Raw genomic sequence first — 16,288 nt, 5'->3', positions numbered from 1 at the left:
CTATGAAATCATTATGTACTGAGTTAATTTTATGCAGTTATTCAATACAACATCTTTACGTTTCTTTACATTTCTCTGGACTTTGGATGATGCCATGTATAGTCTAAGACTTTGTGAGTACAGGTTTTGTTGAATTTTAACTTTTTGTATTGTATTTGTGTATATTTTATAGTAATGTCATCAAATAGAGTAGTATCTATAGTTTATATATAGTTTATGCATTCATGAGATACCTTAATTTTTTCAATATTTCTAGGCTACACAGTTTGTCTGCAAGTTTTTTCAAATTGTCACAAATCTCCAAAAATTTTTCTTGTATGTTTAAGAAAACCTACGTATGAGTGGATCCATGCAGTTCAAAGCTATGTTGTTCAAGGGTTAATTAACTGTAGTTATATTCACTGTGCCTGCATGTTGCTCATGCAGTGACTAGCATGATGTCTTCCTTTACCCAAGCTAGTATGGCTTTTTTCTCTTATTATTTATGTATCAAGGAACCTCCTCAAGGTTAGCTGCTATTATAAGAAACAACTGGAAATTGTCTTTGAAGTACCACACAGAAGAAACTTGGCTTGTTTCCTATCTGTTTATGATTGTTCATGCTGATGTATGGATTGCCCTTCTATTCCAGAAACCTGGCAGTACTTTTGTGCACGTGTGTGTGTGTGTGTGTGTGTATGTGTGTTTTGAGGTGAAATTTACATAAAATAGTAGTAAAAAATAATTGAAAGCATACCATTCAGTGACATTTAGTACATTTACAGTGTTGTACAACTATCACTTCTCTCTAGTTCCAGACATTTTCATCACCACCAACAAAGGAGTCCCCTGAACCCATTAAAAGCAGTTATTCCCCTTCCCCCATTTAGCTGCAGCAAACATTAATCCGCTTTCTGTCTCTATGGTTTTACCTATTGTGGATGTTATATATAATTGGAATCATACAATACGGAACTTTTGTTTCTAGCATCTATCATATAGTGTATTTTTAAGGTTCATTCATATTGTAACATATTAAGACTTCATTCCTTTTTAAGGCTGGATAAAAATTTTCTTTGTGTGTATATATGACATTTTGTTTATCCATTCACTGGTTAGCAGATATTTGGGTTATTTCCACAATTTGGGTATTGAGAATTGTGGTTCTATGAATATTCATATGTAATAAGTATTTCTTTGAGAAGCTGTTTTCAATTTTTGGTGTATGTACCTAGAAGAGGAATTGCTGGATCATATGGTTATTCTGTGTCTAAGTTTTTGTAACATTTTTCTTAACAATGTTTTCTTAGGTTTTCCATAACACTGTTTTCCTCATTAGCTGCCTCATTTTACATGTCCACCAGCAATAAACTGGTTCCAATTTCTCTGCATTCTCACCAACACTTCTTATTTTCTTTTTTTTATTATTTTTGGTAGCCATTGTAGTATGTGGGAAATGGTAATCTCATGTGCTTTTGATTTGCATTTCATTAGTGACTGATGTTCCATATCTTTTCAAGTACTTTTTGGCCATTCGTATATCTCTGGAGAAATAATCTGTTCAAGTTCTTTGTCCATGTTTTAATTGGGTTCTCTTTTTGTTGTTAAATCCAAAGACTTTATATATTTTGGATATTATTCTTTTACCAGATATATGACTTGCAAATATATTCTCCCATTTCTGTAGGTTGTTTTCACTTGTAAGCATTTTTTAGTGCTATCTCATATGTTTAGGTCTTTGATCCATTTTGAATTAATTTTTATAGATGGTGTAAGGTAGGAGTACAACTTCATTTTTTGCATGTGGATATCCATTTATCTTAGCACCATTTCTTGAAGAGACTGTGCTTTCCCCTACTGAATGGTCTTAGCCACCTTCTTAAAAATCAGTTGACCATAGATGTGTAGATTTATATCTGGACCTTTAATTCAGTTAGTTCATTTACTTACTAGTCTTATGCCAGTAATACATTGTATTGATTACTGAAGCTTTATAGTAAGTTTTGAAATTGAGAAGAACAAAGTGCATCTTTAACTCAGTTTGTTTTCAAGATGGCTCTGACTAGTGTAGATCCCTTGCATTTGCCTGTGAACTTTAGGATTGGGTTATCAATATCTACTGAAAAGGAAGCTGGGGTTTTGATAAGAATTACATTTAATCTGTGGGTTTATTTTCAGAGTATTGTCATCTTAACAATATTTCAATATTCTATTCCTTTTTATTCTGTTGTGTAAAGGTAATCATTTTCTTAATTTCCTTTTTGTTCCTTGCTCATATACTTAAAACAATGAATGTTATGTATTGGTCTTATATTCTGGCACTTTGAATTTGTGTATTACCTTTAACAGTTTTCTTTTGTGAAAATTCTTTAGAATTTTCTATATGTAAGGTCTTTTCATCTGCAAATAGAGATACAGTTTTACTTCTTCCTTTTCACTTTTGTTGCTTTTTTTTTTCCCCCCCCCTTGACTAATTGCTTGGCTGAAACTTCCAGTACAATGTTGAATGGAAGTGAAGAATGAGGGCATCTTTGTCTTGTTCCTGACCTTAGCAGGAGAGCTTTGTCTCTTGCCACTGCGAATGATGTGAGCTCTGGAGTTTTTGTAGGTGTTCTTTGTCCAGTTGAGGAAGTTCAATTCTATTCCTAGTTTTTTTTGTGTTCTTATCAGGAAAGTTTAATTTTGTCGGATTTTTTTTCTTCATCAATTGAGATGATGGTGTGTTTTTTCCTCCCTTTATTCTATTAATGTGGCACATTACATATATTTTTGTATGTCGAGCCACCGTCATAATCCTGGGACCTGTCTCAATTGATCATAGTGTTTAATCTTCTTAATATGATGCTATATTTGGTTTGCAGGGGATATTGGCTTACGGTTTTTTGTGGTGTCTTTGTCTGGCTTTGGTGTCAGAATAATGGCTGTGTTTATAGGATGAGTTGGGAAGTGTTCCGTCTTCTATTTTTTAAAAGAGTTTGAGAAAGACTGGAGTTAATTCTTTAAATGTGTGGTAGAATCCAACAGTGAAACCATCTAGAGGCTTCTGGCCTTTTTCTTGGGAGCTTTTTGTTTACTGACTCAGTTGTCTACTTGTTAAAGATATGTTCGTCTTTTCCATTTCTTGTTGAATTGTTATTGGTAACTTGTGTGTGCCTAAGAAGTTGTTGCTTTTATCTGTGTCATTTGTTGGCATACAATTGTTCATTGTGTTTTCTTGTTTATTTCAGTGGTAGTGTCCCATTTTCATTTCTGGTTTTAGTAATTTGGGTCTTCTCTTATTACCCAAAAGTTTGTTGATTTTGTTATCTTGTCAAATAACGAACTTATTTACTTTATTCTGCTAGCTTTGGGTTTACTCTGCTCCTTTTTTCCTAGCTCTTATGGGGATGATGTTAGGTTATTGACTCAGGCATGCGATTTTCTTTTTCTATTTTAATGTAGGCATTTATATCTAGAAATTTTCCTCTGAGAACTGCTTTCACTGCATCCCCTAGGTTGGGATATTTTGTTTTCATTTTCAGTCATCTCTAAGTATGAGTTTTCTAGTTTTCCTTCTGATATTGATTTCTAGTTTCATTGCATTGTGGTCAGAGAACGTACTTTATATGACTGCAGCCATTTTTGAAATTTATTGAGACTTTTCAATATGTCTGATTCCCCCTGCCCCGCCCCCAAGATGAAGTCTCACTCTTATCACCCAGGCTGGAGTGCAGCCATGTGATCTTGGCTCACTGCAACCTCCACCTCCTGGGTTCAAGCAATTCTCCTGCCTCAGCCTCCTCGAGTAGCCGGGACTACAGCCACACGCCACCATGCCCGGCTAATTTTTGTATTCTTAGTAGAGACAGGGTTTCGCCATGTTGGCCAGGCTGGTCTCGAACTCCCAACCTCAGGTGATCTGCCTGCCTCAGCCTCCCAAAGTGTTGGGATTACAGGTGTGAGCCACTGCGCCTAGTCCAATGTTTGTTTTTTAATATTATGTCTAGTTCTAATATGTCTGATTTTTTAATATTGCTTGAGTTCTGTATTTCCTTATCAAACTTCTGACTGGTGTTTGGTTCTGTTATTGAAAGTGGGGTACTGATGTCTCCATTTTTGTGATTGTGGTATTACCTGTTTCTCTTCAATTCTGTACATCTTTGCTACATATGTTATGTGTTGATATATCTTGAGAGGGAGAGGGGGCCTATGTTAGCTATGTATAGGCTTATATTTATTTTCTAGATTGATTGACCCTCTCATTAATGTATAATGTTCTTTGTGTTTTGTAACAGTTGTTGAAGTGCATTTTGCCTGATATTAGTAGGGCCACCCTTATGAGTTAAATTGCTTTCCTCAAAAAATGTTGAAGTCTTAACTCAGGTACCTGTGAATGGAACATTGAGTAATAGGGTCTCTGTAGTAAATAGGCTTTTGTGGTAATTTGTTATGGCAGTCCTAGGAAACTAACACATTTTGGTATTGGAAGTGGGCTATTAAAAAGTACCTAAAAATGTTGGCATAGCTTTGGGATTGGGTAATGGATATTGTCTTGGAGTATTTTGAGGTGTGGCGCATGCCTCTAATCCCAGCTATACTGGGAAGGCTGAGGCGGGAGAATTGCTTGAACCTGGGAGGCAATGGTTGCCGTGAGCCAAGATTGCGCTGTTGCACTCCAACCTGGGCAGCGAGAGTGAAACTCTATCTCAAAAAGAAAAGAAAAGAAAAGAGGAGAGTCTAGATTGCCTTGAAGAGATGGTCAACAGAAATATGAGCATTAAAGACAGTCTGATGAGGCCTTAGAAGGAAATGATTAACATGTTGTACAGTGGAGAAAAGGTGATCCTTGTTATAAAGTTGCAGAGAACTTGACTGAATTGTGTTCTATCATTGGTTAAGCAATGAACTTGGATATTTAGCTGAGTAGATTTACAGGCAATATGTAGAAGATAAAACTTTGTTTTTTCTTGTTTGTATACTAGTATGTGAGAGGAAAGATACAAATTGAGGAATGAATTGTTTAGCAAAAAGGAGTCAGCACTTGATCATTTGGAAACTTTTTAGTCGTCCAGATAATGTATTGTGGTACAGGACCAAGGCTGTGACTGGACAGCTATTCTCTAAAGAGACTTGGTATATAACTTGTGGATCGAATCAGCCATCTCAGCAGTTCCCAAAATAGACATGCAATTTTTCAGGAAAGATCTGTGGAGGACCCTCATTTGATGGCTTTGACCCCCTGAATTTCTTGAAAGACTGACAAAGTTTTTGAGAATGTTGTAACAGCAGAAACACTACCAGGCTGGACTGAATGGGACAGAGACAAAACGGAATTAAAGAAGAATGATGCTGAGGGTAGAGCCGCAAATGCTGGGTCCTGGATGTATTAGACTTCCTGGAGCCACGATGGTGGGGCTATTTCCCCAGTGGGCTCAGAGTACAAATCATTATCCACAAAGGCTTATTCTTAGGCCTAAAAGTCTAATGCTGTTTGCTAGGTTTTGGACTAACCTGGGACCCCTGACCCTTTTTTCCCCCCTTCTCTTTTCTTCCTTTTGATATGGAGATACCTAATCTATAACTGTCCCACCAGTGTTTTTTGGAATCAGCTCCATAGATGGAGAAGAATTTTGCTCTAGAGTGGACCATACCCCGAGTCTCATTTATAGCTGATCTGGATGATGATATTTGATCCCTTTTGAGTTGATGATTTTTAGGGATTGTTTTGGATTTAGAGTTGATACTGGAATGGATTAAGACTCTGGGAGGTTGGGATTAGGTGAATGTCTTTTGCACATTGGAAGGACATAAATTTTAGGGAACCAGAAGGTGCAGACCACTATGGGTTGAATTTTATCCCCCCAAAAATGTGTTGAGGTCCTAGCCCTTAGTACCTGTGAATATGAACTTATTTGGAAATAGAATCTATGCAGATGTAATCAAGTTATGATGGAGTTATTCTGTATTAGGATGGGCCCTAATCCACTATGACTGATGTCCTTATAAGAATAAGCAAGACACATGGGACAGGAGGAAGCACCATGTGATGATGGAGATAGAATTGAAGTTAGCAGCTATAAGCCAAGTTTTTGACCACCACCAAAAGCTAGGAAGAGGCAAGGAATGATTCTTCCCAGAGTCTCAGAGGGAATGTGGTCTGTTACTGTGTGGATTTTGGACTTTTATCCTCCAGAGGTATGGGAGAATAGATTTCTGTTAAGACATCCCAGTTGTGATTTGGTAGAGCAGCCCTGGTAGACTAATACATTATTTCAGCTCTCTCTTTCTTTCTTTTCGCATGTAATATCTTAATCCGTTCTTTTACTTTGAACCTGTTTGTGTCTTTGGATCTAAAGCAAATTTATCTAATCTGTATCCCGCAGTCTGAATGTGGCTCAGGAGGACTTTGAATGTGTCCCAACACAAAATCGTAAACTTTCTTACACAGTATGAGATCTTTTTAAAATTTTTTTGTCTTATCAGCTATCATTAGTGTATTTTATGTGTGGCCCACGACATGTCATCTTCTTCCAATGTGGCCCAGAGAAGCCAAAAGATTGGACACCCAGGTCTAACCGGAGTTTCTTGTAGACAGACTGTAGATTGGTTGTATTTTTTCTTTATCCATTCTGCTAATATGTACCTTTTAATTCTACAGTTTATATATATTTAAATTACTGATAAGAATGGCCTACCATTTTGCTTTGTGTTTTCTACCTGTCTTAATATCTTTTATTTTGATCTTTATTTTCTTTGTATTTCCTTCTTTGTGTTGCGGATACATAGCAGTGTTCCATTGTCTCTTTTCATTTTCTGTGTATTTTTATTTTCTTAGTGGTTACCTGGGGATTGCATTTAGTACTTCAAACTTTATCTAGTTTAATGCCAATTTAGCTTCAGTAGTGAACATATCTCTGCTCTGTACCATTCTGTGCCTCACCATTTATGTTATTGTTGCAAAGTGTATGTTTTGATGTCAAATGCCCATTAACATAAATTTATAATTGTTATTTTATACATTTGTCTTTCAAATCATGTAGGGAGAAAAAGGAGTTACAAATCGAAAGTATAATATCGTATTTTTGCCTCCGTAATTATCTTTGCCAGTGTTTTAATTTATGGCTTTCAGTGTTCTCTAGTGTCCTTTAATTTCATCTTAGAGGATTCCTGGTGGCATTTTTTTTTTTTTTTTTTTGAGACGGAGTCTCGCTCTGTCGACCAGCCTGGAGTGCAGTGGCCAGATCTCAGCTCACTGCAAGCTCCGCCTCCCGGGCTTACGCCATTCTCCTGCCTCAGCCTCCTCCTGCCTCAGCCTCCCGAGTAGCTGGGACTACAGGCGCCCGCCACCTCGCCTGGCTAGTTTTTTTTTTTTTTTGTATTTTTTAGTAGAGACGGGGTTTCACCGTGTTAGCCAGGATGGTCTCGATCTCCTGACCTCGTGATCCGCCCGTCTCGGCCTCCCAAAGTGCTGGGATTACAGGCTTGAGCCACCGCGCCCGGCCCCTGGTGGCATTTTTTATAGGGCAGATCTACTAGTGATAAGCTGTTTTTGATTTTCTGGTAATGTCTTAATTTCATGAACTTCATTTTTAAAGAATAGTTCCGGCAGCTATAGAATTCTTGCCTGACGATTTCTTTTTTCCTTTCGTCACTTTGTTATCACACTGCCCTCTGACTTCCATGGTTTCTGATGAGAAATAGGCTGTTAATCTTGTTGAGCATTCCTTGTTGCTGATGAGTCACTTCTTGCTGTTTTTATGGTTCTTTGTGTTTGTCTTTCTACCAATTGATAATAATGTCTCTGGGGATGGATCTCTTTCATTTCTCCTCCTAGGAGTTAGGTAAAGTCCTTGTTTGTATAGGCTTTTTTTCCCCAGTAGTTTTTCAAATATTCTTTCTGTTCATTTTCTCCTCTCCTTCTGCAGATCTTATTATGCATCTCTTGACATGCTTAATGGTTGTCTAAATGATCTGCTGGGCTGTATTTTTCTTGATTCTTTTTTTCTTTATATTCATACTGGATCATCTCTGGCCTAGCTTAAAGTTCACTGATTCTTCTTTTTCAAGTCTGCAGTGAATTTTTGATTTCAGTTATTACACTTCTCAGCTCCAGAATTTTTTTCCCTCAGTTCCTTTCCTTTTTTTTTTTTGAGATGGAGTTTCGCTCTTGTTGTCGATGCTGGATTACAATGGTGTTATCTTAGCTCACTGCAACCTCCACCTCCTGGGTTCAAGTGATTCTCCTACCTCAGCCTCCCAAGTAGCTGGGATTGCACGGACACGCTGCTATACCCAGCTAATTTTTGTATTTTTAGTAGAGGCAGGGTTTCACCATGTTGTCCAGGTTGATCTCGAACCCCTGACCTTAGGTGATGTGCGTGTCTTGGCCTCCCAGAGTGCTGAAATTACAGGTGTGAGCCACTGTACCTGGCCTCTCTTGGTTTCTTTTTATAGTTATCTTTTTATTGATATTCTGTTTTCATTGAGACATAATTCTTTTGATTTCCTTTAGTACTGTTAATGCTTTTCTTTAGCTCTGATTTTCTTTAGTTCTTTAAACTCGTTTGTTTTTTTTTTTTTTTTTTTTTTTACAACTTTTATTTTAGATTCGGGGGTACATGTGCAGGTTTGTTACTGGGGCATATTGTATGATACGAGATTTAGGGTACAAATGATCCCATCACACAGGTACTGAGCATGGTACCCAATAGTTTTTCAACCTCCCCCTCAGTAATCTCCAGTTTCTATTGTTGCCATCTTTATGTCCATGAGTACCTAAAGTTTAGCTCCTACTTCGGTCTCTGTGGTCTTTGAAGGCTCTGGTCCTTTAGCTTATATTCATCGAGCGATTTGACAGATTTCCTTAAACGTCTTTACTCACATTTTTCTTGATTCAGTGCTCCTTGGACTTTTATAACCTTTAACTATTGTCCATAGTTTCCACAAAGTTGATTCTGACAGTTTTTGTTCATGGTATGTGTTTATTTCTGTGGAGGGACATTTTTGCTGTCATCTCTGACAGAGTGATTTTTTTTTTCTTTTTAAGACTAGATTTTTAGGTGATGGGGGCGGTAGTATTCAATAAGAATAAGATAGGCTATTATGCTTTATTTATAATGGTAAGCTATTGTTATCAAATTGGCATCGTTTGTCCAATGAGTATAAAATCCACAGTATAGGAAGTTGTGGGCATACCATCCTTTCATCATGAAGAAGAAAAGAGCTTTGTTGAGGACAGGAGGTTATGGAGTGGGTTCAAAGTCCAACTTGGTACAGTTGGGTTAAGGAAAAAAAAGATGTTACTATTATTAAATGTTGTAATACTTCATAGATGGTGTTGAATTGTTCTCTTTGATGAAATTATTTTAAAAGTAGTCATGACCTACATGTAAAAGTCCTTCATTATTAATCTCAAAATATGATTTCTAAATCTAGGTGTCCTTAGCTAAACTTGTGATTTTGAATAAGCTTCTTCTTTGGTCTTCTAGATACTTTATGGGTAAAACTTAATGGATTGTGCTTAGACTGAACGGCGTTTGAGGTATTTTCACCTCTATTAATGTTTTATTTTTTTATTTTTTCTATTAAAATAGCTCAGATAGGAGGGTGATACAATAATGAATGGAAAAGGCAGCTGAAAGGAAGTGCACAACTGATTTTGATGGTTGTTTAGAACTGTGCACACTGCTGTTTATCTCTGTGTTTCAAACTAATTTCATTACTTCAGTATATTCTCATAAAACTTTCAGTGTAGTTAAAGCTAAAATAGCCTATAGTCACCACATTGCTCCATAGTAAACTTTTTTAATGTTAAGCAAAAATGTTGCCATACTGTATATGTAGTTTTGTGTCTTTTTTATACATTTAACAATATATTTGCTGATAATTCCATGTCATTTTTAACAGAAACCTACCTCTATTTAGTATTCCATCATAGTAAGGTATCATGGTTTATTTAAGCACTTTATCTTTGACAGAGGGTTAGGTTGTTTCTGTTCTTTGCTATTATAAACATGCTACAGTTAACTTCCATGTGGTAGTTTATATTTCTAGGACTTATACTTAAAGGTGAAATTGCTACACATATTTTTGGACCTTCTCTGGAAGTAACCAGTACTTATGAATTTCTTGTATCTCTTTCCAGAAATGTTATAGTATGTAAGATATATATATATATACACACACACACACACACTCACACATACTGTAATAACTAATGTATAGCACTGTTTTTAAGTAGTAGAAGAGTAGAAAACTAAACGTTCAAAGGGGGATTGGTTTCATAAGTTATATATTTGTATATATCTTACATATATATATATATCTTACATATGTACACAATTATTTGTGAAATCAATCCCTCTTTGAACGTTTAGTTTTCTACTCTTCTACTACTTTAAAACAGTGCTATACATTAGTCATTTATAAGTATGATTGTAATTTTGTAGGATAAATTTCTAATAGTTGAACGTCATGTGGAAAGGTGTATACATTTATAATTTTGATGTATATTGTCAAATTGTACTGCATGGAGGTTTTACTAATACATTATAATCTGTGTGTTAGAGTATGTTGTCAAATACAGTATATTGTCATATATGATCATCCCCAGTATAATACATGAAAAATGGTGTCTTGCTATTGTTTTCATTTGAGTTTCTCTTGTTCTGAGTGGATTGAGCTTTTGTTTTTGTTTTTCATTCCTATTTTTCTTTTCTTTTTTTTTTTTTTTTTTTTTTTTTGACTGAGTCTTGCTGTTTTGCCGAGGCTGGAGTGCAGTGGCGTAATCTCAGCTCACTGCAACCTGTGCCTCCCGGGTTCAAGCAATTCTCCTGCCTCAGCCTCCCCAGAAGCTGGGATTACAGGTGTGCACCACCACGCCTGGCTAATTTTTCTATCTTTAGTAGAGACGGGGTTTCACCATGTTGGCCAGGCTGGTCATGAACTCCTAACCTTGTGATCTGCCCACCTCGGCCACCCAAAGTGCGGGGATTACAGGCATGAGCCACTGTGCCCAGCCTGTTAGTTCCTATTTTTCTATTGGGTTGTTAGACTTTGTGTGTGGTGTATTTTGCCATGTGGAAAATTGTTTTTATGTGTATCTTATGACTTGAAATTATGTTTTATTATTGGGCCTTTCCCATTCTAAGTTTATTAAAGAATCTTGTATTGTTAAAATGGGCTCACTTCTAATGTACTTTTTTTTATATAGGTCTAAGTAATTAGCTACTCCAGGTATGAAAGCCAGTTTCTGAGGTTAACTTTTTATTACTTACGGCTCAAGAGAGGATGACCTACCATACGTCATTCACCCTTAAAGCATGACAAAATATAGGATAACAATAACAGATTTTGTGTGTTCTCCTGTACACAGTGTCTTATGGGACAACTGAAACAGAATAGCACCAGAGCTGGACTTTACCATTCAATTGCTCTATAGATTAGTTCAAATTTACAGTGTGATTTTAAGAAAAACTCTTGATTAGAGTGAAAAGTACTCTTGTTAGGAATTCCTCTTCAGTAATTTGTTATAGACTTGTTTGATTGTAAATAACATCTAGATCTATGGTTTGTTCTTTCTGGTGCCTCTGTAGTTCTGGTCATCTTTTTGGGACTAATTAGTTTATTTCTTTTAACTTAGATCTAAAAGGTAGAATTTCATGAATCCAGTTACTTAAGTGTATTTTGCATAGTTAACATTGCATTTTTTAGAAGATAAGGCAGTATAAAATTATTACTTTGCAACATGAAGTAATTTATTTAGCATAATGACATTAAGGATAAGTTACCTAATTTTCTTCTTTTTTATTGTTTCAGTAAAAGTCTTAGGTTCTTTTTCCTTTGAAAATACTTAATTTATCCTCAAGTAACAGTATTTACAATTAGTAGACATACAGGGATACTTATTGGTTAACCGTAAACTTAAAGAGAATGGTATGTCTTTTAATTTAGATCCCAAGGAAGAAAAAGAGGAAGAAGACGATTCTGCCCTCCCTCAGGAAGTTTCCATTGCTACATCTAGACCTAGCCGGGGCTGGCGTAGTAGTAGGACATCTGTTTCTCGCCATCGTGATACAGAGAACACCCGAAGCTCTCGTTCCAAGACTGGTTCATTGCAACTCATTTGCAAGTCAGAACCAAATACAGACCAACTTGATTATGGTACATTGCAACTAGAATATGGTGTTTACTAACTAGTTGCTGTTATATTTTAAATGTAATGTTGAACATTTGCCTTAACAGCTTAACTGTCAGGGGCAGGTGTGATGGTTTAGGTAGTATTTCTTTGAACAATTTGCAGATATTCTGCTTTTGTGTAATTATGCCATGCAGTAATTTGATTTTCATTTCTTGACTGCAGAGAGAAAATATCGTATCTACACTAATAAAATTTTGTTTTGTCTTTGTTTTTCTAGATGTTGGAGAAGAGCATCAGTCTCCAGGTGGCATTAGGTAAAAAAAATATTAATATTTCATTTTTAAACCTTTGGGGAAATAACATAGTCACATTAAATGATTCAGAAGTTGCTTCCATTTGAAACAATTTTGAACTGTAAGAGAAATTAACGTCAGTTTTGATACTGCATTTAGATTCCAAGTTGAGCTTAATTAGAACTTAAACCATGTAATCTGCTTACATAGCTTAGAAATCATGTCTTGAGTACCTTATGTGTTTGGACTTATTCCATGGTAGGAACTAATGTGAAATATGGGTGTTTTGGCCAAGGATTTGATATTTCAGTGGAATCTTTTGTGTTGTGATTTATCTGTTAATAGGTCTTTCGATACAGCGGATCACCAGACAGTATTACAAAGTCAGTTGTTTCTTAACTTTTAATGCCATTGAGTTGTCATCACCCTGTCTTTATCTACGATTTATGTCTTTTTAGTTTCAATTATTATTCTTTGTGATAAAGCCGCTAGATTTCAGTCCAATTAGGTCATTAGGATGAAAATGCTAGATAACTTTATCAATTTTGGGCTACCTCTTAATAAATTACCAAATAAAATCTCCTCAGACATGATCCTTACAACCAGAATGTCTCATTTCTATTTACTTATTTTTAGTAGTGAAGAGGAAGAGGAGGAGGAAGAAGAGATGTTAATCAGTGAAGAGGAGATACCATTCAAAGATGACCCAAGAGATGAGACCTACAAACCCCACTTAGAAAGGCATGTCTCAGATTTTACTCCAGACATGTCAATGAAATATAAGTAGGAAAGCATTGTTGAATGCTTTTATTTTGTCTATTGCCAAACTAATGAGTGTAGAATTAATTTTAAATGAGTAATTATGCATTTCTGTTGTAAGTCTAGCATCTTACCATACGCTGATATAATCCTCTCTCCCATTTGTAGAACTTTATTTTGATTATATATAAGTTTTTATGAGTCTGCATGTTTTATCTCAACAAGGTATCATGAATAGCCTGAATACTTAGAATTTTTTTTAACTTATTGTCTCGTTTCTCTTTACAATTATAGTGAGATTTGATTTATAGTCATCTTTAGTCTGGGAAGGGTTCATTCCATGAACATCGTATACATATATTTAGATCATTACTACGCATGTGAGGATGATTGGTAAGAAATCACATTTCATAAACTGAGGAGAGTAGTTTTATAACAAATCAGTGATAACTCTAAGCTTTAATTTGTTGTCATAGTCTTCCTTGAAAAGATCTTTTGCCTAGTGTTGAAATGCATTTGTGTTTTCAGGGAAACCCCAAAGCCACGGAGAAAATCAGGGAAGGTAAAAGAAGAGAAGGAGAAAAAGGAAATTAAAGTGGAAGTAGAGGTGGAGGTGAAAGAAGAGGAGAATGAAATTAGAGAGGATGAGGAACCTCCGAGGAAGTGAGTAGACAATTATTATTAAAAATGGAAATCTAACAGATTTTGAAACCACTAGTGGAAAATAGAGTGGGAGTGTGAGGAAGGATGTTGACATACACATGCTTCAAAATATGTATTTTTTAACTTAAAAAAATTTGGCCTCAAGCAGCTGAATTTCACTGGAGAGCCTCTTAGTAAAAAATGTTTAGATTTTTTAGTTCTATTGCAAGGAGAAAGTATGTTTTATTCTTAGGGCTTTTAGATGATACATGGTAGCAACTCTAAAAGTAACGCATTGAGATTTATCTAAGTCTTTCATAGTATTGCATAGTTTATGAAGGTATATATTTAATCTGTCTTACAGACTGATTTGAAAGTGAAATTACATCAGAGTAAAATCTTGCTTGATTTGCCAGATATGTCTTTGACTTTATGTATTCTTGGTTATCCTTTGCCACTTGTTCTTTGACCGTGTGTGTGTGTGTGTGTGTGTGTGTGTGTGTGTCTTCAGCCAGCCTTCACTCTAAGTTTTGATTCAGAATATGTCTACTGTTACCCTGTCTTCAATTATAGGAGAGGAAGAAGACGAAAAGATGACAAAAGTCCACGTTTACCCAAAAGGAGGTGAGGAATTTTTACTCCTACTATTTTGCACCTTATTCCAGTACCAGGCACTTTCCTTACATATTTAGACTTCATGATAATCCTGCAGGAATGACCATTAAAAAATTTCACAAAAGCAACTTCACTAATATCCTAGATGCACAGGTATTATCTTATTTTCATTGTAAGATCTTGAAATTTCCAACAGTCTTAATGCTTTACCTTTTGGGGTGTTATTAGTTTATTTGTGTTACTTTTTAATTCTGTCAAATATTTGCTAATTCTCGGTTACTTCTAATACAAATTCTGTGTAATCTATATAGCAGTAAAGAGATTTTACTTCTTCCTACTATAAAATAGCTATTCCCTATAGCACAGTTTGAGTCAAAGGTTACTGTGCAGAGTGCCACTTTTCTTTTGCTAACTTTTCTTCTGCATTTTGATAATAGAAAAAAGCCTCCAATCCAGTATGTCCGTTGTGAGATGGAAGGATGTGGAACTGTCCTTGCCCACCCTCGCTATTTGCAGGTCAGTGAAGTTGTTATATAAGAGCCTTTCAGGTTGTGTTCCATTAGTTGTTCTTGCACCACGAGACTTTATTGGCTTGTGTAGGATTTCTCATTGACATATAATGTCAAGAAAAGTCTTTCTTTAAACATTAAATGACTTTAACCCATTTATGCATAGTGTTCCATTATTAGAATGCTAAGCTTGGCCAAGTTATTTAAATCCTACTGCTCAAGGTCATCACCAAGGTCTGATTTTTCACAAAAAACATTTGCAGCCTCTTGATAAATGGGTTAATCATTATTAGTCCATTTGTGCTGCTATAATAGAATACCTGAGACTAGGTAATCTACAGAGAACATACATTTATTTATTATCTCGTGGTTCTGGAGACTGGAAAGTCCAAGAGCATGGTTCCCACATCTCACAAGGGCCTTTTAACTGTGTCAGCCCATGGTGGAAGGGCAAGAATGGGTTGAACTTGCTTTTATAACAAATCCACTCCAATGATAGTATCAACCCATTTATATAAGGGTAGAGTCCTTAAGACCTAAGCACCTCCCATTAGGTCCTGCCTTCCAACACTATCACATTGGGGATTAAGTTTCCAACACATGAACTGTGGAGAACACATCCAAACTCATAGCATCTTCTGTTAAAAAAAAAAAAAAAAAAATGGTGACTAAGAATCTGAACCCAAATAGAGGACTTTCCTTGGAATCTTTCAATATTACAGTAATTCCCAATGTGGTGTAAATACTTCTGATATGAGATGATTGTAACAACATTCCAAGACACAGAGTAACAGATTTTATTTTACAGCGATTTAGAAAAAAAGTAAAATTAGAACTCAAACCTATGATTTCTTGGATACTGTGTAGAATGAATAAAATACTTTTAATTCAGGTTTTGTTTTTATTTTTTTTTGAGTAGATTATTATTATTTTTGATGAGTAAAGTTACCACTTAACATTTGAGTCCGGCAGGAAACATGAAAGTGAAATACTGCTTAGGAAATACCTGTTTGATATTTAGCAACAAGTATAACTTGACACTAAGGCCTTACTTACGGATTGTGGTTCAGTTATAACAATAGCTGCTCCTCCTCTGCTGTGTGCCTTTTGCTGCTCTAAAGCACAGTATAATATATAAATCTCTTACCCCATAACAACACTTTGAGATGGTTGTTGTTACCTCCATTTTATAAATGGGAACTGGAGCTTGAAATATTTATCTCCTAAGATTACAAAGGCTGGTGAATGACAGACCCAGATTGGAAACCAGGTCTGTGTATTTCCATAGCCTGCGTTCTTAGCCATTTTATTATATTCCCTCACTATCCATGTGCAAAATCTAAGTATTTGGTTTTCTTTCAGTACTTTTGACT

General features: G+C 35.8%; 1 protein-coding gene across 2 annotated transcripts in view; it reads left to right on the top strand.

Moving 5' to 3' along the window:
• Nucleotides 1-16,288, top strand: part of ZFP91 (ZFP91 zinc finger protein) — a 42,519-nt gene that overhangs the window by 19,051 nt on the left and 7,180 nt on the right. The window contains exons 3-8 of one of the 2 annotated variants that reach the window (XM_023215539.3): nt 11,911-12,120; nt 12,375-12,411; nt 13,030-13,131; nt 13,678-13,812; nt 14,365-14,415; nt 14,844-14,922. In XM_023215539.3, coding sequence (XP_023071307.2) covers nt 11,911-12,120; nt 12,375-12,411; nt 13,030-13,131; nt 13,678-13,812; nt 14,365-14,415; nt 14,844-14,922 — 614 coding nt within the window. Of the gene's footprint in view, nt 1-11,910; nt 12,121-12,374; nt 12,412-13,026; nt 13,132-13,677; nt 13,813-14,364; nt 14,416-14,843; nt 14,923-16,288 lie in introns of both variants that reach the window. The other variant, XM_023215538.3, reaches the window with a different exon arrangement.

Source organism: Piliocolobus tephrosceles, chromosome 13, assembly GCF_002776525.5.
Source record: "Piliocolobus tephrosceles isolate RC106 chromosome 13, ASM277652v3, whole genome shotgun sequence".
NCBI lineage: Eukaryota > Metazoa > Chordata > Mammalia > Primates > Cercopithecidae > Piliocolobus > Piliocolobus tephrosceles.
Note: the sequence above shows the minus strand (reverse complement) of the source record. Positions and strands in the feature narration are given on the sequence as shown.